The sequence below is a fragment of the Tripterygium wilfordii genome, chromosome 13 (genome assembly GCF_013401445.1).
Source record: "Tripterygium wilfordii isolate XIE 37 chromosome 13, ASM1340144v1, whole genome shotgun sequence".
Classification (NCBI taxonomy): Eukaryota; Viridiplantae; Streptophyta; class Magnoliopsida; order Celastrales; family Celastraceae; genus Tripterygium; species Tripterygium wilfordii.
The window spans coordinates 2,440,749-2,461,835 of record NC_052244.1 but is presented as its reverse complement, the minus strand read 5'-3'; the positions used below and the strand labels follow the sequence as shown (position 1 = coordinate 2,461,835).

The window sequence follows — 21,087 nt, the reverse complement described above, 5'->3', positions numbered from 1 at the left end:
CAAAGAGTTAAAAGTTCAACAACATAATACATTTAGAAGGGCATGCATGCATTCATTCATTCGTGTCCATTGCATGTCTGTGCAAATGTCTAATCCTGTAATTTTCATGTTCTTTATTTTCTCTGTAAACAAAGTTGCCCAACTGTGGTCTTGATTAGCCAGAGACCTAATCCTTGTTCATCACTCCCCATCAAAAACCCACGATAGCAATGTCTTCATGTTTTAATAATACATCCTTCACTGAATGTCCAATGTAAACTGACTCCCTTCCATTTTAATAAATAGAATCTTCTACAAAAGCATCAGCCAAGGCACTTGCTATGGGGCTTAATTTATAGCATATATAGTTTAGATACCTTTACTTTCAATGTTCTTATTGCTTTTCACAAGGAATGAAGACACAAACATGTGCATAACCACACCCCTAAGCAAACAAATTCCATCATCAAGAAGGTAATCCAAAATATGAGTACTGTGTTTTTTTTTTTTTTTCAATTTCAATTCCAGCACTGCTGCTGAGGTGTAGATTAATCGACCAAGGGATTCGTGGAATCATCTGTTGAGGATTTGAGAATTATTTCCATAGCAAGTGATACACATATATTCAATCAATGCACCTACCCAACAGAGTCATGGCAGTTCCAGTTTCTATCAGAGCATCAGCAGTTTATGGTACAAACTAAATAACACCAGAGAAATTACCATTCAAAATATACCGCTAAAGGCTGCTTGTCACAAATTTCAAACTCAGCAATGCATTCCACATGTGAGCATGTGTCAAATCCTAGAAGACAGAGCAATACAATGTTAGACCACGTGAAGAGAAGACGATGCATTTCCAAACATAAATAAGATGGCTGGCTATTTCTTCACCATGCACCTCCAAGTGTTGGGAACTATTTTATCCAAGCACAGAAAACGCTGCCAAACTAACAACCTATCAGCATAAGACCCAAGTAAATTGGCAAGCACATTATTCACACGGTTACATTCTGAAAGAGGCAACGTAACTTGTAACAACTAACAACAAGTGATTTTCATTTTTATTTGTCACTAACTAATTAAAATGCCAAAGCATTAGTAGGTCATAGGGATATAAATGCACAAGTTTGGAATGGAAGTAACAGGAGAGGATTACCTTGATCATAAATTCCAACCCAAATCCGCTCCAAGTCTTCAATACTCAAACCCTTGACATTAGTATCTGAAATCTCACTTCATGGCTGACCAGATAGAGCATTCCACATGCAACATAGGAAAGAGTTTGAAGCAGAAAATAGTCAACGTATCGCACAAGCTATGTGGAGGTGAGAAGAAATTGCATCCTGATGTCCCTCCCAGGAACTTAGCGTTATTGTAGGGGATACTGGGAAAGGGTTTGTGTAAGAGCATATTACTTGAACCACCCGATTTTTCACAAAGGGTGAAAGATTTCATTTTAACAGACTGTCACACCATACTGCACCACATTCACATGCACACATGCATGACACATAGCCACACAGTGATGGTTGGAAATAAACAAGTTGTGCAGATGTTGAACTTGGGCAAATAGAAATCACTTCATTAAAGCTCTGAGGTATTGACTGCCCCTCTAACAATAAAACGTACAAACTAATAACTGGCAAACTACTACAAACAAAGCAACAAGCTAAAACATTCTCGCATTATCCATGATTATACATCAATAGGACTCAGAGTAATCCGGGGAACCCGAAACCAGCATATCAGGGAGGATCTGCCAGGATCTACTAATAAAAGAGTTAGACGATTCCATAATCACATGTAACATAAGTAATGTCTAAAATGGGTTAGAGTGTCAAGACCATGTATAATAGGTTGGATCTTCTTACCTCCTGCAACATCCATACTCTCCCACTTAAGTGATGTTTGAGTCCCTCAAGCTTCACATTCTGAAGTAAAAGGCAACTGAAATTGAACCAGTCTGAAGATTTATGGACTGCAATCCAGTGGAGCAACTCAGAGGTTTGTGCTTACAAAATATCACCAAATGAAATTCGAAAGCTAAGAACAAGAAAAACACAAACATTTCTTGAATTTGTAAATTCTTACATTAAACTCAAAGTGAGCGAAAACTACAAAGGATGCTACGTATACAACATGGTAACAAACGTGGGTTTGAAAGTGACCTGGTATAATTCTTCATCTACTTGTGACATTGATGCAGAGCTAATATGAAAACTTGTTTGGTCAGATTGTCCCGTTATTGAGTGAAAGCAATTTTGTCTGCCCACTAATTTCTGCAGGCAAAAGTGATTTTTACATCAAACATAGTTGAACAGGAGAGCAACCAGTCAATAGTGGCCTTGGCAAACGGTAATGCATGGCGCTGATTTCTTAAGCAAACAGCTTTAGCTACAATTACTTTGAAACATGAATCTAATTTGCATGGACTCATAAGTCATAACAAATGCCATTTTTGTTTACCCTAATTCTGAAGGCAATTGCATGTCTAATTCTCACCCTTTTTTTAGATGCCAGACTTCACAGGACAAAGCCTTCTGAAAACATGGACATTTAATAAATTCCACATAGTAGCAATGACATGGCACTGGTTTCTTAAGCAAACAGCTTGAGCTACAATTACTTCGGAACAGTATTCTAATTTGCTCGTTTACCTCAATTCTGAAGGCAATTGCATGTCTCATTCTCACTCTTTTTAAATGCCAGCATTTACTTCACAGGACAAGGCCTTTCTGAAAACATGGACATTTAATAAATTCCACATATTGGCAATGACACCATTTGATAGAGAATGAACTGCTTCTTTTGCTGCTTTACGACGTGCTTCCAGAACTTCAGCATCAGCGAAGAGCTCCAGCATGGCTTCTTCAAGTTCGGATTTTCCTGATACCTGAGAGTGAAGCGAGAATTGGGGCCAGTCCCCAAAAGGGAGAAATTAGCCTACGTTCAGCAGATTTAGTAAATAGGCTAAGCTGCTAAGGTAACTGAGTAGGGTGGGATAAAGTTATTCACTGAGCAAACTATCTACATGGCAGGTATTTGGAGGGTTTTGAGTAAACAGGTGAGCAGAATAGGGATTTGGTGCACTTTGTTTCCCTTTCCAATGTTAAGGCATCTTTTTTGTCCTTTAATTTATAATGGGATGTTCAAACCAAATTCAACCATTACTCAGTGAAAAAGTATTATCCATCCACTAGACAGAAAAGTGCTAACTCAGTTGCACCAGAGTAGGTCCTCACCTGAGATCCAAGAGTTGAAAGTACTTACAGCACAATGTGTTTAGCACTTCTTCTTACTCAATCTACCCTAGGCTGATTACCTGTAGTGGAACTATGTTACTTAATTTTCTTTATTTAATAATTTAATTTGGTAGAAAGACCAACAACATAGAAACCTTTGACATAATCTAATCTGAATTTCATCTGCAACATCACAGCTTCATGTAAATGTTCCCATGTGGCAAATAAAACTGACAAAAACAAGAAGTACCACCCCCCAAAAGGCAATGCATATTTCCAGAAACCATAAATTAATACATATGTAAAGTGATTCCCCTAACCTGCAGAACTGACAAAGGATTCAATCGTTGCATTTCCTGCAACATATGTGAGAAATGCCCCACATGATAACCTGAAAGGTGCCAATTTAAAATCCTCAACATCAGTACATTAAAAACTTTTTTGAAGCAGATCATAGTAGAGCAGATAATAACCAGTCAAAACAGCACAGCCCGCTGCAGCAGCTTCTGATATGTTGTGACCAGCTGATCCAGCATAGAAAGAACCTCCAATCACAGCTATTGGTGTTAACTTATACAGGTCTCTCAATTCACCTGCAAAATAAGTGCTGGAGATATAATAATATACCAATATTTCCAAAAAAGTCGTATGAGGGCCCATTGGTGTAAGATCCGATGTTCAACCTACTTGAACGATTAAGTTCAATGAACATTTATTTGACTTTTATGAAAATTTCAGTCTCAGCAGGGCTTCAAAATTTCGGAATTCAACATATTCATTATCGTGCATTGCAACACTGGAATTTAGAAAGCAAACACTTGGGATGGAAAATTTTGACATAGGACCCACCAGGCCATATAAAATTGATTCTTTATTCAAGTAGAGCCTTGCTATGCATATATTTGACCAACAAGAAAATTCAATATCTGACAAACCTTCCTATACTTTTAATCATGCTTTTATTCCTTAACCTTCCTATATGTTTTGAATATATGTAAGCGTTTTTCAATATATGCAAGTGTTTTTTTTAACAACGGCAACCTGGCTGATTGCAAATATGAGTTGGACGAAACAACACTCAGTGTACAACAGTACAAGGCTCCCATAGTAGTGCCAAGGTCCAGGAAGAGCAGATGTATTTAGCTTTACACCTGAAATGCAGATGTTTCTGTCAGTGTGAACCTGTGACATCTAAGCATGGTAAAGCAACATTACCACTATCCCAAGATTTGCTCCAGATTGCAGATACGAGAAGATCAACAAAATGTTGTCACTTGAATTCTCGATTGATAGCTTCTATAAATGTTGCCACTAGCAAAGTTGTTAGCACCCCGTCTTTGGAGGATCAAAAGCACGAGTTCTTTCCTTCTTCATTGTGAAAAACAAAAAGATATATGATTCAACTAGCTGATATATTTTGAAATTTGAATTGTGCCTTAGGTTTTTCGGAGAAAAAGACTTCATTCCATATTTCCATGCCACCACCTTTATAAACAGGATAGGAAAAGGGCACCAAATTGCTCCAACGCTAATTGTCTTACTCTCTGAAAAGGTTGTACAATTGGCAAGATCCATATTGGTCAATGGAAATTAAGTATTAAGGAAAATTTCTACCTTTTCCCAGGAAGTTACTTCAAAACAGGCTACGTGATTGTCAAGATAAACACCATCCAAACACAATTAAGTGCAAGAGAAAACAATCAGCCTTTACCTATGACCAAATTTATGCAGCTAAGATAAAGCAAGGAGCAAACATTCTGGACCAACCCACTGGTAACTGGTAAGATGCAAAAAAAAATTTTTAAAATACAGAATCCTAATATGGAATGAGAAGTATAGGCCAGCTAGCATCCAAAGAGAAAGGGAAAATTGATCTTCAACTCTCGAGGGGTGGCCTCCTGGCCCTCCTCACGCTTGAAAAGCGCATGATAGAAAATTGTGCTCTACAAAACCATCCATTTGGGCGAGAACGAACGACAGTCAAGCTAACTAAACCTTTGGGCTTTTGGTAGACTGTTAGGATCACACAAAGTTTTCTAGTTCATTTGCAAGCTGTATGAACTCACAATGGCTGAAAGATTATAGAAACGATTCCATTTTTTTCTCATTTTAGAAGCATTTTAAGTTAAATACATGATTCCTAATAACATGAACAGGATATGCTCATCTCTAATCTTGGTTCACAATCAGGTGAACCCAACTTCTCACAAGTGTTTTCTAATAGACCTACTCTTGTCTCGTCACTTATCGTATCAACATCTAGTTTCAACCATCCAATATCACCCACCGCAAGTAATATTTCTTTTAAATCCAGTTTATAGATCTTTCACATCTTTATCTACAATACAAATATGATCATGCACCTTAGTAGAACTTCATTAAGTTTTCTCACTTTTCTGTAAATATAAGGGCAAAAAAAGTCCACATCAACCATGGATAAGAGCTAAACAATTGAGAAGTAATGCACACTCATAGCTGATAAAAAAATTGCCGGTTGCAGGATGTAAAATGATGTAGAACAAGGACAGTGTTAGCAAACCTAAAGTGTCGACCACATATATATTTGTTCCTGATACAATCATATCATGTTGAGATCTCAATGCTACTTTCTGCCCTTCCTCCCGCCATTTCTGCATGATGGGTAAGCCCACTATCAAACCATTGAACAAGGATGAAATTACACAATACAGAATAAACGCATTTTTATCAATACAGAATACAGCATTTTATCACAAGAAAAAAAAAAGATAAATAAAAAAATCCTAATACTGGAAAAATTCCCAAATTAGTCATATTGAGTTTTATCACTTATTATCCCGCCAGATTCCTAAATATTATTTTACTAACAAAAAAAAAAGCACATTGACAAAGTGACAGGCAGATTTTATCCCCATGGCAGCAGGGCATTTTAACAAAACGCAAGTTATGAGCCAATAGCTTGTAAAAGGGTAGTCTTTCATTTCACAGAACAGATCTAAAAACTGACATAACTGAGAAATACTAAGAGTAAGAAACGAGTAACAGCAGGGCCAGATGTCCACTTCATGTAGGTTTCGCTAGCTCATCCTAAAAAAAGTTCCTAATTGAAAACTTCATTTTTCAACTCACAGCAACCACATGATGGCTGTTAAGTATGGTAAAATACCAAGACAACATTTGAGTAACACTCTAACTTAACTGAGGGTTGGATATACCAGTAACATATTTATAGTTTGATATTTCATTAAAAAAATTTATTTAGAAAAAGATGGCCATCCATCTGCACAATGACAAGCAAAGAGAAGTAACTCGTCAATTAGGAAAATCAAAGTTCATGAGCATTTGGGGTGAGAATATTATGAATGCTTTCATACAGAAGCCTCATACAATGAAATAACTAAATAAATGAGAATAAAAAAATTATTTATAACTGACTATTAGTATTCTCGGTCACTGGCTGGCTTCAGACACAACCGAAGGCATGAAAACCAAGTGTTTCACCAGGCTTATACATGCCACCTTTGAATTTAAAAGATGATTCCTGAAAATTCAGTGGTGGGTAGAAACTATCCACCGAAGCTATAAAAATGTACATTCATATGCGCACAACAATCATAACCAGGTCTGAAACTACAATTATTAGTTTAGTTAGTGAAAAGAACTGCATCAGAATAATAGTATCATACTTGAGCAATCTCTTGTCCATGCTGCGGGTGTCGAGGAACGATAATGGTGAGAAGATCATGGTGCAATTGCATGAGCATTTTGTGGATTTCTAGCATTACTACAGATGGTATTTGTGAACAAAGTCAGACTAGATGGATACGAACAAAACTAAAATAATAATTACAAAAACTATAAAAAGGAAGAAGACGAATAGCCTACTGACAGCCTACATTAAAATGAAGGCTAGAATAGCCTAAAGCATCACCCATCCCCTTATTTTTACTTAATGAATTACTCAAGCATCCATAAATTTGAAAGGACATAGTTGTGAGAGAACCTTAGCAGAAGAACTAACGCTTGATGCACTTACATATGGATTGAGGAGCATAGAAGAGGACACCACAAAGATGTGAAAAATCTAAGACCAAAGAACTTGGAAAGGGGTTAAGAGCCAGCAGTTCAGTAAAACAGGAAAACCAGAAGAAAAAGACTCCTCTGGTCAGCTCCTGTAATTCAAGAACCGATCTCTATCTAGGGGCCAGAAATTCACATAGATTTTCGATGCATGAAAGACCCCCCAAATTCGAATTACAATGTTGTAACAGAGGCAGAATACGAAGGGTGTCACCTTGTTCTTCACCCTTGTGGATAGAAGCAGCCATCCAAACCCTCTTGTTGGCAAGTTGTGCCTTCAGACTATCAACGCCTCGCATCCCTGGCTCGGCAGCTCCATATTCTCTTATAGCTGAAGGAAAATTTGGTAACTTCAGGTTAAAACGTATCCTTATGTTACCTCCTCAATAGACAATTAAAAATAAGAAGATAAATGAATAATAAAAACTTGCATATTTATCTTTAAATAATGAACTGCAGATGGTAAATTTGTTTTCAAAGCTATTTCAAAAAATTATGCCACTGAAATTTACCTAACACAAGTTAATATGTGCTATGGGTATATTATTCGTGTATTCATCAAAAACTACTTTTTTAGGTCAACAGGTTTCTAACACATTGGGGATGTACGAATTTCCTGCAAAGAATTAACCCATACCATACTTCAAGTCACCAGAAAAATTAATGATGAACGGTGAGGCTTGCAGCACCTGAAAATGGATTGCCTGCACATTGCTCTGTGCAAAGAAACAAATTGGTGATAACAAAATGGTAAACAAATTAATTTACTGAATAAATAAAGAAGTACATACCAACGGCACTATCAAAGAAAATTTTGATAGCATTAACGAAATCAGTGGAAGAAGAACTGGCCCTGACCATTTCCTGAAGGACCTCTCAGACACTCGGGCATTTAACAATGCCAACGCAATCTGAAAAGTATTAATGGTTATGAATAAGAGAAGCTAAACATAACAAAACAACAGATAAAAATAAAACCACAAAGACAGCCCCAAATAGAGAGCAAGTAGAACTTTATAAATGGTTTAAAAGTGCCTGTGCATATACAATTACAACCTACTGTGGTACTGAGGAAAGTCCCTATTAAGAATATGCCACAGCACCAGTCCAAAACCATTACATTACCACACATGGGATCTATATTCTCAATTGAAATGTTAATGTAACAATTACTCAAAAAAAGGTATGCAGGCACGTATTCAAATAGCCATGGGGTCACTGCAGATTGCATAATGAAAATAATCGTTAGAAAGTCCAAATAAATTTACACTTACACCCATTCCTGAAGCGCTAAGAATAAGATTTGGCCACAGCTCACTCTCCACTAATATGACTGCACTTGGCTTCCAATACGCAAGGAAAGCATCCATGGCAGTGGGGGTGTCCAGTGGCGCAAACTGGTCCAATAAACAATACAATTATTTCAATGAGAATGTTACATGTATGTTGTCATTTAAATAAATGTGACATAAGCAATGGCCAAGCTCTACTTCAATCGATAACAAAATCTTTAACTGCTAATGAAAAAGGCATATATATCAGACCACAAATATCATTGTGGGAGATATCTAGTCCTGCAGGATATGAAAAACAGTGAATCCAACCTGTTGAGCCAACAAGACCATGTCTGTACTAATCTTAGACAACAAAATCTTTCTATATATATTGACGATCTGAACGAATTGGAAATCAAAATTCACAAAACCGTCAAACATTCAGCCACAAACTGAACCAATCCCACAAGGAACCCAAAAGAACTACCTGGTATATGACAGTACTTGGAAGCCGATTCTTTATGACTTCACTGCACAAAGAAAATTAGGCTTTCTCAAATCGTTTTGCAAAAAATCTACAGAGTTATAATAGTGTGCAAATTATTTTTGAACAATAAAAGCCAAATTAAATGACATATTAATGGTGTGTTTTATTCTAGAATGTTCAATGTGTGTTTCAAGTTTCAACCACTACCCTTCCTTCTTTCTCTTTCCCTTCTTTAATCAATAAACCTGTAAACCTCCTAATTTCACAACGGATACCATAGAATACAAAATAAAAATAAGGAAAACCAAACAGAATGGAGCATAGCCTTACAATGCAGATGCCGTGGTGGTTGTCATCAATATGTTCAAATCAGGCCTCCATTCAACGCACTTTCTGATAACAGGAATCGCAGCCAAACCCTCGCCTACATAAAATATGAAAAACCAGCCGTGTGTGTATATATAAATCAACTAAACGGAGAGAGAAATTATAATACAGTAACAAAATAGAGAGGAAACCTAGAGAGACAGCATGGAACCATATGAGGGGACCGTCCGGGCGAGAGAGAGACGGGCGAGCGAGGCGCTCAGGCCAGCGGGTGGGGTGTTCGAGGCCGCGGAGCTTGCGCCACTGTAGATGAATGTGCAACAGCGGTGATAGACCGTAGGTCACTGCCCTGTATATGTTGTACACTACCATTCCCTTCGTTAGACTCGCGACAGCCATTCTCGTCCTTTAGGGTTTTTCCCGCTAATGTCTACTTACGATTTCGCTGTTTCGATATATTTATCGCTGAAAAGTGTTATTTAGCCGTTACAGTAGGGCGGTGGAAATAAATAATAAGGAAGTTTCGCTTTGGGTCCCATATTTTGATTTAGTGGACCTGGGCCCCCTGTACGAAACTTGTTGGATCGTAATATCGTATGTTGAGTTGGGCCCATGATTCCCTTGTTTTTCAGGAAGAATTTAAGCCTGGGTAGTTAAGGGCCCACGATTTGGAAGTTTCGCGACCCAATCTTTCCTCGGGTATTTTTTGTAGGGCCCACAGGATAATGATAATAGGACAAGAGTTTCTTTGTTTTGAATTTTGATAGGCATCAAGACAAGAGTTTAGTTCTCCTCTTGCAGGGTTTATATACTTTAGCCGGTCTAAATAGAATTTATGCGAAATCCGGTTTAATCGAATTTTTGCTAAAATAAGTTGTCATATGCTTGATGAAATTTATAGACCTTATAGCCTTGGAAAGTTTATTTTGTTTGTAATTTTAAATTTTTATAAATACTTAAATTATAAATTTATAAGTTATTGTAGGTATAAAGTATAAATTATTTCTAAATTTAATTTGAAGTTTGAAATTATTACTTAAAAAAATTTATAATATTATAAACAACATTATCTAAAAAAGTTTTAAATTATTATTAAAAAAAAAAGAAGAGGAAACGTTCAGCTCAGCTACAATCCTACAATGACTTCATTATGCTTCACTGTTTCCATCTCTCTACATAGAATATCTGTTTCAATGCAAATCCACAACTTTCATGACAGAACAAGGTAGAAACCACCACCATCAATAATCGGCAAATTATTAACAATCATTTGCCTTCCATTAGCACAGAGTGAGCTTCACATTAACATACAAAGTATGCTTTGCAAGTTGAAAGGCCATGGAACCCCCCGATTCACTATCTAACCAATAAAAGAATATGCGACCCCAGACAAACAAAAAAAACCTCTTTGTTTTTGAGTATCAAGCTGTAGCTTCATGTAAGCACCATACGACCATCCTGATTGGAGCAACATTTCATAAAATTGATAACATTTAGCCCAATAAGCCTGTTGAGAGAGGTGTCAACACTCAACAATGTTCTTTCTTTGCACCACGTTCAGGAGCTTCGCTAACAGCAGTTTCTACTCTGTCATTAAGCTCTCTTCTGATCCTGTAAATGTAATTCAAACCCAACAAAAGTTCTGTGATTGTGGCCTCAGTTTTTGCTTGATTTGCATAGTGGAGGGTCTGCACCAAAAGCACATTTGTCCGAGAAGCTGCATGCTCCTTCTCAAAATTTCGTTCAGAATGCCACTTTATCGTGTTGTGAGCCAGTGGAACAAGCCACTCTAATATCTGCGCAAGTGCCAAACTCCATTCTGCTGCAAGGGATGAATCATATGAAGAAGAAGAAGCTAATGATTTGGCATATGACTTTAGCCTAGAACGCAAGGAAGTTCTGATGGAAGTGGGCAACATATTGTACAGATCATCCCGAGCGTCAAGGCCAATCATGTGAGATGATGAGGTTAGCTTCTCAATCAATATAATCACATTTGCATAGTGGAGAGCTAAAGCAGCATCACCGAGAGTAGATGGAGGTGCACTTGACAACACACGCTTGGAACTGAAAAGCAGTAATTTTAAATGCACTTTGTCACTGCAAGAAAGGGCTTCCCCATTCAGCTTTCCATATTTGCTAACATTTTTTAGGTGAACATGAGTGAACCTCATCGAACCACCACCTGTTGGCTTGCAGCTCTGCAAGATAGGAGAATCACTTCCAGCTGTCATGCAACCCTTGAATGGTCCAGCATTCGGGAAATTTTTTGTTTTCAAATGCTGATACTTCCCATTTAGATCATGCTGAGCCCGGCTCTGCTTGTAGTTCACTGTATTCCCATCAGTAGTTTGTTCCAGCTTGGAAGTTTTCCTCCCCACGTGTCCTGGTGCCAACCCACATAGACTAATTTCTGAAGAATACACTTGTGTATGAGCAGAAGAGGAATAGCTTCGAGATAAATGAATGGTATTTAAATGTTTGGAGTCATTGTTTCTCTCTATAGCTGCCACCTTGTCAGCTTCAAAGACATGTTTTATTCTCTCAAGTATCGTGAATAATGATCTTGCCAGAAGTCGCACAATATAATCATGTGTTCTACCCCAAAGGGACATCTCTTGTAGATACTTAACTTCTTGACGCTGCCACATTACCTTCTTCTGAAACTCCAGTAACTTTACCCGTTCTATTGCAGAATCAGCCTCCATTCTTCTAAAAGTTTGCTCAAGCTCTACCAGCACTTCTAGCTCTTGAGACAATTGGAATGTCATCGTGACAAATCTCTTCATCTTTTTCACTTTTTTCTCCATTTTCTTTAATCTATACTCCCAACCTAACCATTCAGAACCTTTGCGGATTGGGTCAGAGATGAAATGTTCAAAACGATGATATATAGGATCAGTACACTTACTGGCAATCCTGGCCACGGACTGTGCTACAATTCCAAAATTCTCAATTATCTCATCCAACACAAGATCCATAAGATACTCATTATCATTAGCTACTAGCCTTTGAATCCCAATTGAGTTCAGAATCTCTTCCCTCATCATCCTATCAAACTCCTTATCATTCAAATAATGCCATAAATTGACCAACTTAGACATCAAGCTTGCAACTTCAAAAGCTAAAATCCCAATCCCCGCACTGTCAGTCACCGAAGCACCTTTCCGTTGAATCAATGGCATATTATTAAGCCAGGAATCACTCACATCTCATGCCCCAACGATAATTGCCAACCAAAATCTATCCAGATATCTCAATCGACCTTGTGATCCCTGTACCAGAAGACATAACATAAAATAAGAACCCGGATGTGCTACAGCTCAAACGGATAAACAAACTTTGATCCAATCCAATTGATCTCAAAGCGCCCAAATTTAGGAGTCAAAAAACACTAAAACGTTACAAGCCATTACCAAAAGATGAAGGGGATCCGCAAGCGGGACCTTCACTGGTGCAAAACAATATCTTGAACGAGAAAAACTGAGAAAATCATTAATAAAGGTTGCCGCTAATTATGGATGCCCTAGCTCAAGACTCTAAGCTAACACACTCTTTAGTCTAGGAAAAATTCACAATATTCCTCATAAAATAAAAAAACTAAAGAAATTTCACGATTTATAGTTTCAATTCTACTTCTATCCTCGCACTTTCTAGGCAACACCCGAATCAGAAACATATCATATGCAAAATTTTCACAGAGCAGCAATCGCTTCAGAATCAATATTGATCAACAAAAGCGTTAACCCAAAGTACAGCAATTAAAATCAAGCTACAATGGAAAGGAAATGAGGGAAAAACACATACACCGACAATAAGTTCGCGAATCGAATCAGCTAAGCCATACATAGCCGAATTGGGCTCAGTTTGAGTTAATTTCGGCACAAAAACAAGAATGCAGCAAATCCGACATATTCGTTCAGCTACTCACGAGTTAAAACGTAGAGAAAGCGCAAGAGCAACAATCGTGCATAGAACGAAGTGGGACGATAACAAGAACAAATTCTTGGACAAGAAACAGAGAGGAAGACGAAATTCGACCGTACAAAGTTTGGGGAGTGACTTTGACACGAAGGAGTTTGAAGCTCGTTTTAAATCAGGTGGATGGTTGAATTGATTCTGTCGACAGTCGAGGCTAGGATTAATGGAGTGGTTGGCCTACATGTGAAACGGCGACGTTTGACATAGTAGAACGCTAGAATCTGTGGTGGTGTGACCGAATTTTAAGAGGCATATGCGCATCACGTGATGCCAGTAAATGCCGCAACTGTCCCTTGCACCGTATGGCTACTATGCATTATGCAATGTACAACTGTCACTTGCAGTTTAGAAGGCTACCATGCAACGTACGGATTGTTGCGTGCGAACCAAAAAAATACTACATTGGTTAAAACAAGACAAATGATTTGAGTATATAAAATACGAATTATCTCTATTGGAATAATGCCTTTTGGGGAGAGCCAAAGAATAAATATGTGCGGACTTAGTCCAAAACGGACAATATTATTCAAATATGGAGATGTGTGTCTTTCATAGTCCTAAAACGGATTAACAGACTAGTCCTCCTCATCGGCAAACAATTCAAAGGGTGAGATCATGAATATTAATATTCAAAATCTTCGTATTTTTTATCCCAACTATCACAGATGTCGAGAGATACTCACATAATTTCATATGAATCATGTGGGGCAGCATTGATGGTTGAGATAAAAAAAAATCATAATTTCATATGAATCATATAAAACATCAAGGATAGTTGAGACAAAAGAAAATACCGAAAACATAATTTCAAATTTGAAATGATAGTCAGAGAAGAAAAAAGAAGAGAGTGAGAAGAGGACCCACCCATTTGAAGTAGTGTGGGAGCTCCGGAGGGATCTTCTAGAGATCTTCATTGACAGGCTTGGGAGGTCTAACACTCTATATTGGACGATTAATCACTTCAACACTACTGTTGTTCTTACTAACGATTTTATGGTGTTGATGGCTGTTTTATTGGCAGTTCAATTCGCATTACACACCTTCTCTTGCTTTCCCTGTTCCTTAACATTCATCTCTCCCGAAAATCACGAGTAGCTCATATATCATTCACATATATGATATCTCATAGAGGTTTCGAATGTGAATCTCCCCAACCCCTCTCCTTGTATTAGAAAGAACATTCCTCTCTCCCCTTAGTCTTCAACATTCACAATCACAAACAAGCGAAACTTGATTCATCGTGTTAATGGTATGTGTGGAGGCAAAGCATAGGCAATCGAATACGTGCAGATGCATATAAGAGGGTGGTTTCTTGAAGAGAATTTCATATGGCGTTTTACCTTGAAGGACAGCAGTGGGTGTCCGATTGATAAGGTAAGCAGCTGTAAGAATGGAATCCCCCCAAAATGTTTTGGGAAGTTGGGCTTGAAACAAGAGTGCACGGGCAACATTTAGAAGGTGGCGATGCTTGCGCTCGGCGACTCCATTTTGTTGTGGAATGGAAACGCAACTGGTTTGATATAAAATTCCCTTGTTAGAAAAAAAATCTTGCATTGAAAATTCTGGGCCATTGTCACTACGGATAATTTTGATGCAAGATGAGAATTGTGTTTCAACAAAATTGATGAATGAAACAAGGAATTTCCGTGCATCTGATTTGGCATGCAAAAGGTAAACTCATGTGTAGCGAGAAAAATCGTCAACAATGGTAAGGAAATATTTGTCTCCATTGAATGTTGGAATGTGATAGCCCCCCCAAATATCAACATGGATTAACTCGAATGGTATTTTTGTAGTAATAGAACTTAAATGAAAAGGTTTACGAGTTTGTTTGGCAAGGGGACAAATAACACAATCATCAATAGAGCAAAAATCAATATTCTTGGTAGACAAGGAAATAGCGTGTAGGCTTTTATTGGACAAATGACCTAAACGTTGATGCCAGATATTGGAGGAAGTTGAGGCTGCTGTGGAGACATAGTGACACCCAGATATCTTCGAAACGTCCAAATAGTAAAGCCCATTGCGCTCAGTTCCCATCCCAATCATCTTCCCCGATCGTTGGTCCTAAACAAAACAAGATGTATCAGAAAACGTTGCACAACATAAGGAGGTCTTAGCAAGTTTGGCTACGGAAATTAAATTCAGTTTGAATGAAGGAACACAGAGTACATTATAGAGAACGAATGTATCTGAAATGAGGATGGTCCCGATGTGTGTTACAAGAGCAAGTACATGGTTGGGTAGATGTACATGTTGGTTAAGGACTGGTGTCTTGGTGGTCAGAAACGTCGGTGAACATACCATGTGATCGGTGGCCTCTGTGTCAAAAATCCATTGGGTATCTGGAATAAAATTGTTTGCACAAACTTTGTTACCTGACATGTTGCTCATGGTGGTGGCTGCACTCACTTGACTTGCCATGTTTCCAATTTTGTTTTGATTTATGAGGGCAATGAGATCATGATATTGTTCTGATTGGGAATCAACATGATGTGCCTTTGAGCGGAAATTGGAATTGACATTGGATTGGTTGTTCCTATCACCGTGATTATTGACTCGCTTCAACTTTCGACAAATATCAACAGTGTGTCCTTTGTGACCACAGTATTCACACTTGAGGTGTGCACGACAGTATTCAGAAGTGTGCCCCATGAGATTGCAGCGGTGGCAACGCACATTGTTGTTTTGCTTCGAGAATCTCTTTTCAGCCGAACTGAAACTATTCCTGGCAGCAAAGGCTGCTGCTTCCGGTGTCTTTCCCAAGACTTGGGATGATACGACTCGCTGTTTCTCATCCTGGTTAATGACGGAAAACACTTTGTTGACTGGAGGTAAAGGTTCCATGAGTAAAATATGTCCACGTGCGGCTGCGTAGACCTCATTGAGTCCCATGAGGAACTTGATGGAACGTTGTGTTTGTTGGTACTGCAGCAGCGTCTTGGCGATATCTCCACTGCAAGATGGCATAGGACATAGAGCATCTCGCTTATCCCATAAACTTTTCAATTTAGTATAGTACTCACCAATGGTCATGTTACCTTGTAGGCAATCATGAATTTGTTGTTCAATTTGAAATAAGTATACACTGTTGGAAAGGCCAAGTCGATCCTTCAACTCATTCCAAAGATCATGCGCGTCTTCATTATACATGACGCTTTGTCCAATGTCAGGTGATATTGTGTTGAGGATCCATCCTTTGACAAGAAGGTTGCATCGAATCCATTGTTTCATCTCCACTACGGACTCTGCAGGTGGTTTAGTCACAGTCCCATCAATGAAACCATCCTTGTTCTTTGCAATGAGAGCCATGAGCATCGCATGACTCCAAAGAGAGTAGTTGTCTTGATTTAGTGTTTGATTCACTAGGACAAGACCAAGTTGATCCGAGTGATGAAGATAGAGAGGATTGCTTGGGTCGTCATATTTGTGTGATTGAACTTTGGTCATCTCAGATTTTTCTGAAGTGCCGTCGTTGTTCTTGGCCATTGGTGCTGTTGGTAGTGATGGAAGAAGATGGTTTGTTGCTGGTTTTGTTTATGTGGTGTGTTCTTGATCCTGCTCCGATACCATGTGAAAACAGGGACAAACACACGATTTTTGGTGTTATTATTTTCTTCTTCGTCTATGTGTTGGTACATATACAAGTAAGGTCATGATGACCTACACATGTAGACATTTCCTAGTCTAAAATGACGGCCATGATGGCCTACACATGTGGACATTTCCTAGTCTAAAATGACGGCTTGATGTGGACATTTCCTAATCTAAAATGACGGCCATGATGACCTACACATGTAGACATTTCCTAGTCTAAAATGACGGTCATGATGGCCTACACATGTGGATATTTCCTAGTCTAAAAAGACGACTTAATGTAGACAAATCAACGTCATGACAAACATATCTTCAGTCAACTTTGTGTGTCCCGATTATTCTCCTTGACATCCTGAATATCTGCTCTAACATCCTTGACATCTGTTTCAACAATATTTTCTAAAATTTGCTATGAGTTTGAATTTTTAAAAATGTAAACTACTTATTTGTAGGGATGACAACTGGTCATGTACCCGTCCAATTAGTAAATATCAAACCATTTCAATTTAAGGTACATAATACCCAAATTGTTCTAAAACCCTTTAAAAAACATTTAATTTCCAAACCGAAATCATTCCATAACCATTTATCATCGGGTATCCATTTATCATTCATTTTTTATTTTTGTATAAATGTATAATTCAATTTTAGAAAAAATGATATGACTTATCATGTTGTTATAGTTTGAATGTGTAATCTATAATTATATTATTTTATTTTATTTAATGTGCTTGATCATGTTAAAATTTAACATCCTAATAATATACCTTGATATAAATGATTTATAATGTTATTACTATAATTCACTTTTTAATTAAACATTTCGGATATCCTAAATTTGATATCAAAAATCAAACCCAACCCTAAACTGTAATGGATTTGAAAATTAAAATCAAAACCAAAACCGTTTTCAAACCTTATAAAATTAATTTTTGAATTTTAAATCAATCGTGTATCCTATAGATAATATTCGGATCATATTTTTTGCCATCACTACTTATTTGATTTTGTTATTAGAATATAGAGAGCGTGTTAATGAGAATCGATTGAGATAATGATTACATAAATGAAATGAAATAACAGCCGTACGCGTGGCGGCCTGGGGATATACCATACCAAAATTAATCAAACGTACATGGAGAAAAGTCCAAAAAGTGATTAATTTTCCTCACCTTAATTATAACTTGGCAGCTTTACTTACATGTTTATTTAATTATTTTATTTTTAAAACTTAAAAAAACTTAATTAATAACCTAATACATAGGCTGGTCCCCCCCACATCTAAATGCCATTTTTATATAAATGTCAGAAAAATAAGATTTTTTTTTCTTCTTGTTATAGTTGTCGAGACTATTCTAGACCTTCTATCAAGGTTTATTTCTCCATTGAAGGACAAAAAGAAATTAAATTTTAAAGAGCCTTGAAGTTGAAACTCCTGCTTCTTTCACATGGCCATCATAATTTCCCTAACTACTTTGTCTCTGTTTTTAATTATATATACTATTTTAAATTACTCGATAAAGTAAATCGTTCCATTCAAAAGAAAAAGAGAAAGTGTGTTTACATATATATATATATATATATATATATATTTATGTGTGTGTGTGTGTCTATGTATATATAAACAACAAATATAACATTATCATGATGACACCTTGAATTTCAATTCACTTCTCCGTCTCTCTTTTTTGCTGAAATTGTTTAACTAGTTGCGTGCATTGTTTTACAAGAACAACAATCTTCCATGCCAAATAACAGTTATCTGAGCAGCTCAGCATTTGATATCTTAATTATCCCAAGCGATGTGTTGTGCACACAAAATTTTATGTGCATCATGTGAGACATATGTACCCCACGACTATACTTAAATCTTTGACATTCAACTCAGCAACTGGTAAGATTTTTATTATCTTCGGTCAAGTAAAGAGCCTGTAAATTGAACAAAAAATGACGTTTGAGGTATATGAAGTGAAGAATTTAAGAGATACTAATGCTAATGTTTATGGTAATAATGGACATTAGAGAGAATACCATGTCATCACTTGTTTCCTAAATTGTTCAAATCGATCATGAATATGACGAACTTTTCATGATCTCTAGTCCGTTGGATGAGCGGTCCAGATCATGTAACCTGGGTGACGGAGTAATTGCACGATGAAGTAGAGAATCATAATCATACTTCTTAGAGTATCCACAATGGGATGATTTTTGAGTACTTGAGATGATACTTTATTAATAAGTTAAGTGCTCTATGTTCATAATAGGTATAATGCAGAGTATTTCAAGTACTTGAAATGTTACTTTTTTGATAAGTATAACGCTACATGCATACAATGAATGAAACATGACACTTCAAAATTTAGTTGTGGAAAAATGATACTTGAGAGTTGGAGTATATATATAGTTGATGAATAATGAAGAGAGAGATGATGAAAAGGAAGAGAGAGAAAATAGAGAAAATGAGTATAGAGTATTGGAATGTATACAGTGTTGATGAATAGTATTCATTGTGGGATCCACTCATCCAATTAAATTGTATCATATAAGAGAGAGGAGAAGAGAGATAATAATTTTAGAGTGTTGGATTATATTATCCCCATTGTGAATGTTCTTATCGGTTAAAACTTTAAAAATATTGCTCATTTTAATTAAAAAAATAAAATACTGCGTGTTGGGTCCAAGCCGTCAACGGTCTGACAAACCGCTTTTATGTCCAATGTTCGCTTTTTCAGAGGTTAGCATTGGATTTTTAATTTTTATAATCTCTTTTATTACTTTTTTAAAAGAAAAAATTTATTGTCATTTTTCAGGCCAAAAGTGATTTTGTCTCCTTTATTTATTTTCATTGACTTTTTTTTGTCTTGCTGTCTTGCACGGTCTTATTTGTGGAGAAAAATGCAAGAGCAATAAATGTAATTCCTCAAAAATAAATAACAACAATTTTTGTGGTAAAAAATCACAACAAATTATAAAATATATTAAGGGGCCACAATTTGAATACAAAAGTACTAGATTGCACAAGAAGTACGTTCCAGGAAAAAGGTTAGTCACGCGCCCCACATTTTGAATGTCTTTTTAAAAAATAAAAGTAAAAGTAATGTAAACAAATTTATTTTTTAAAATTTATCTCTACAAGATTTTCTTTTAAAAATGATGAGTAACATGAAATTTATCCATGTAAATTACTGATACTTGGATCAATTTACTATTTCCAAGTACTTGATAAGATCAAAATGTTGATTTGGAGAATTGAATTTGGCTCTCCTAGTTGGAATGATTCATCCTCGACTAATTTGACCACTCATGTTCTTGATTAAATGTATAATTTTTCAGAAAAAAATTAACTTGTAGACTAAAGAGTTTTTGAACTGACTAAGCAAATGTATGATTGAGTAGTAGAGTTGCAAGATACAACCAAATTTTTTTTACGTAAATCAGGTCGGTTAAGAATTAAGATCTACGTACATTTTGCATGTCACAGATTTTGTCCATTATAGAAGGCAACTTTATTTCTCAAAAACAAACGAACATGTTGTCCGATAATAGAATCATACGGGTTCAACGTAAATGTCACATATTCATTTTCTAAAAGCTGCAATGTATTATATAGAAATAAATCTGTATACATCTTGCCTGTTTTAGATCCCGTACAGTCCAAAAACTTGTGCAGCAAAGTTGGAAGGAAATTTCAATTGGTCAATATGGACAGGCGGTGTGTCCAAATTGAGAGAGTACATTTTAAGGAAATAATAATAAATGGAAAATGGAAGCAAATTTAAAGTTGGATTCCAATTATGTTGAGAGAAAAGGAAACGTAAGATGGGGATTTGAACCTTTTCTTTTGGTACTAAATAAAATAATTAAAAAAATGGATTATTTTATGGCCGGTTTATAGCTTTAACAGCGAGGCAACAGTTTGACTGGATTTCTAATCCAAACAAGTTTTGTTTTTTGCGACTTGTAAAATTTAATCCATTCTATTCCTATATTGCCCTTTTCAACTTTATCCAATGTATTTGTCAATTTTAGATTTTATTTAGTATATGTTCTTTATTTTTCATGTCCTAGTTTTTATTTTTTTTTTCTCTCAATACCATGAATAATCATCTATGTTATTATGGCAGGCTCATAAAAAAGA

At 36.6% G+C, this 21,087-nt stretch overlaps 2 protein-coding genes across 27 annotated transcripts; both read right to left on the bottom strand.

The window, feature by feature from the left end:
• Positions 1–473: 473 nt before the first annotated feature.
• Positions 474–9,820, bottom strand: LOC120012798 (probable 3-deoxy-D-manno-octulosonic acid transferase, mitochondrial). 24 transcript variants are annotated; one of them, XM_038864305.1, is made up of 16 exons: positions 9,563–9,820; positions 9,375–9,468; positions 9,045–9,087; positions 8,558–8,680; positions 8,075–8,194; positions 7,921–7,999; positions 7,498–7,614; positions 6,890–6,987; positions 5,764–5,854; positions 3,698–3,817; positions 3,545–3,615; positions 2,640–2,875; positions 2,151–2,261; positions 1,854–2,025; positions 1,139–1,223; positions 474–784 (listed from the first exon to the last, which is right to left on the bottom strand). In XM_038864305.1, the coding sequence occupies exons 1-12, from the start codon at positions 9,768–9,770 to the stop codon at positions 2,681–2,683; spliced, it is 1,359 nt and encodes a 452-aa protein (XP_038720233.1). In that variant the 5' UTR covers positions 9,771–9,820; the 3' UTR covers positions 474–784; positions 1,139–1,223; positions 1,854–2,025; positions 2,151–2,261; positions 2,640–2,680. The 24 variants fall into 24 exon arrangements, with proteins under 24 accessions (XP_038720233.1, XP_038720230.1, XP_038720232.1 ...); XM_038864302.1 differs by having other exon boundaries at positions 474–937; positions 1,139–1,748; positions 1,854–1,960; XM_038864304.1 differs by having other exon boundaries at positions 474–921; positions 1,139–1,748; positions 1,854–1,960.
• Positions 9,821–10,584: 764 nt separating this feature from the next.
• On the bottom strand, positions 10,585–13,508 carry LOC120012797. 3 transcript variants are annotated; one of them, XM_038864296.1, is made up of 2 exons: positions 13,179–13,508; positions 10,585–12,646 (listed from the first exon to the last, which is right to left on the bottom strand). In XM_038864296.1, the coding sequence occupies exon 2, from the start codon at positions 12,554–12,556 to the stop codon at positions 10,901–10,903; it is 1,656 nt and encodes a 551-aa protein (XP_038720224.1). In that variant the 5' UTR covers positions 12,557–12,646; positions 13,179–13,508; the 3' UTR covers positions 10,585–10,900. The 3 variants fall into 3 exon arrangements, with proteins under 3 accessions (XP_038720224.1, XP_038720223.1, XP_038720225.1); XM_038864295.1 differs by having other exon boundaries at positions 13,303–13,507; XM_038864297.1 differs by having other exon boundaries at positions 13,343–13,507.
• Between the last annotated feature and the right edge of the window lie 7,579 nt (positions 13,509–21,087).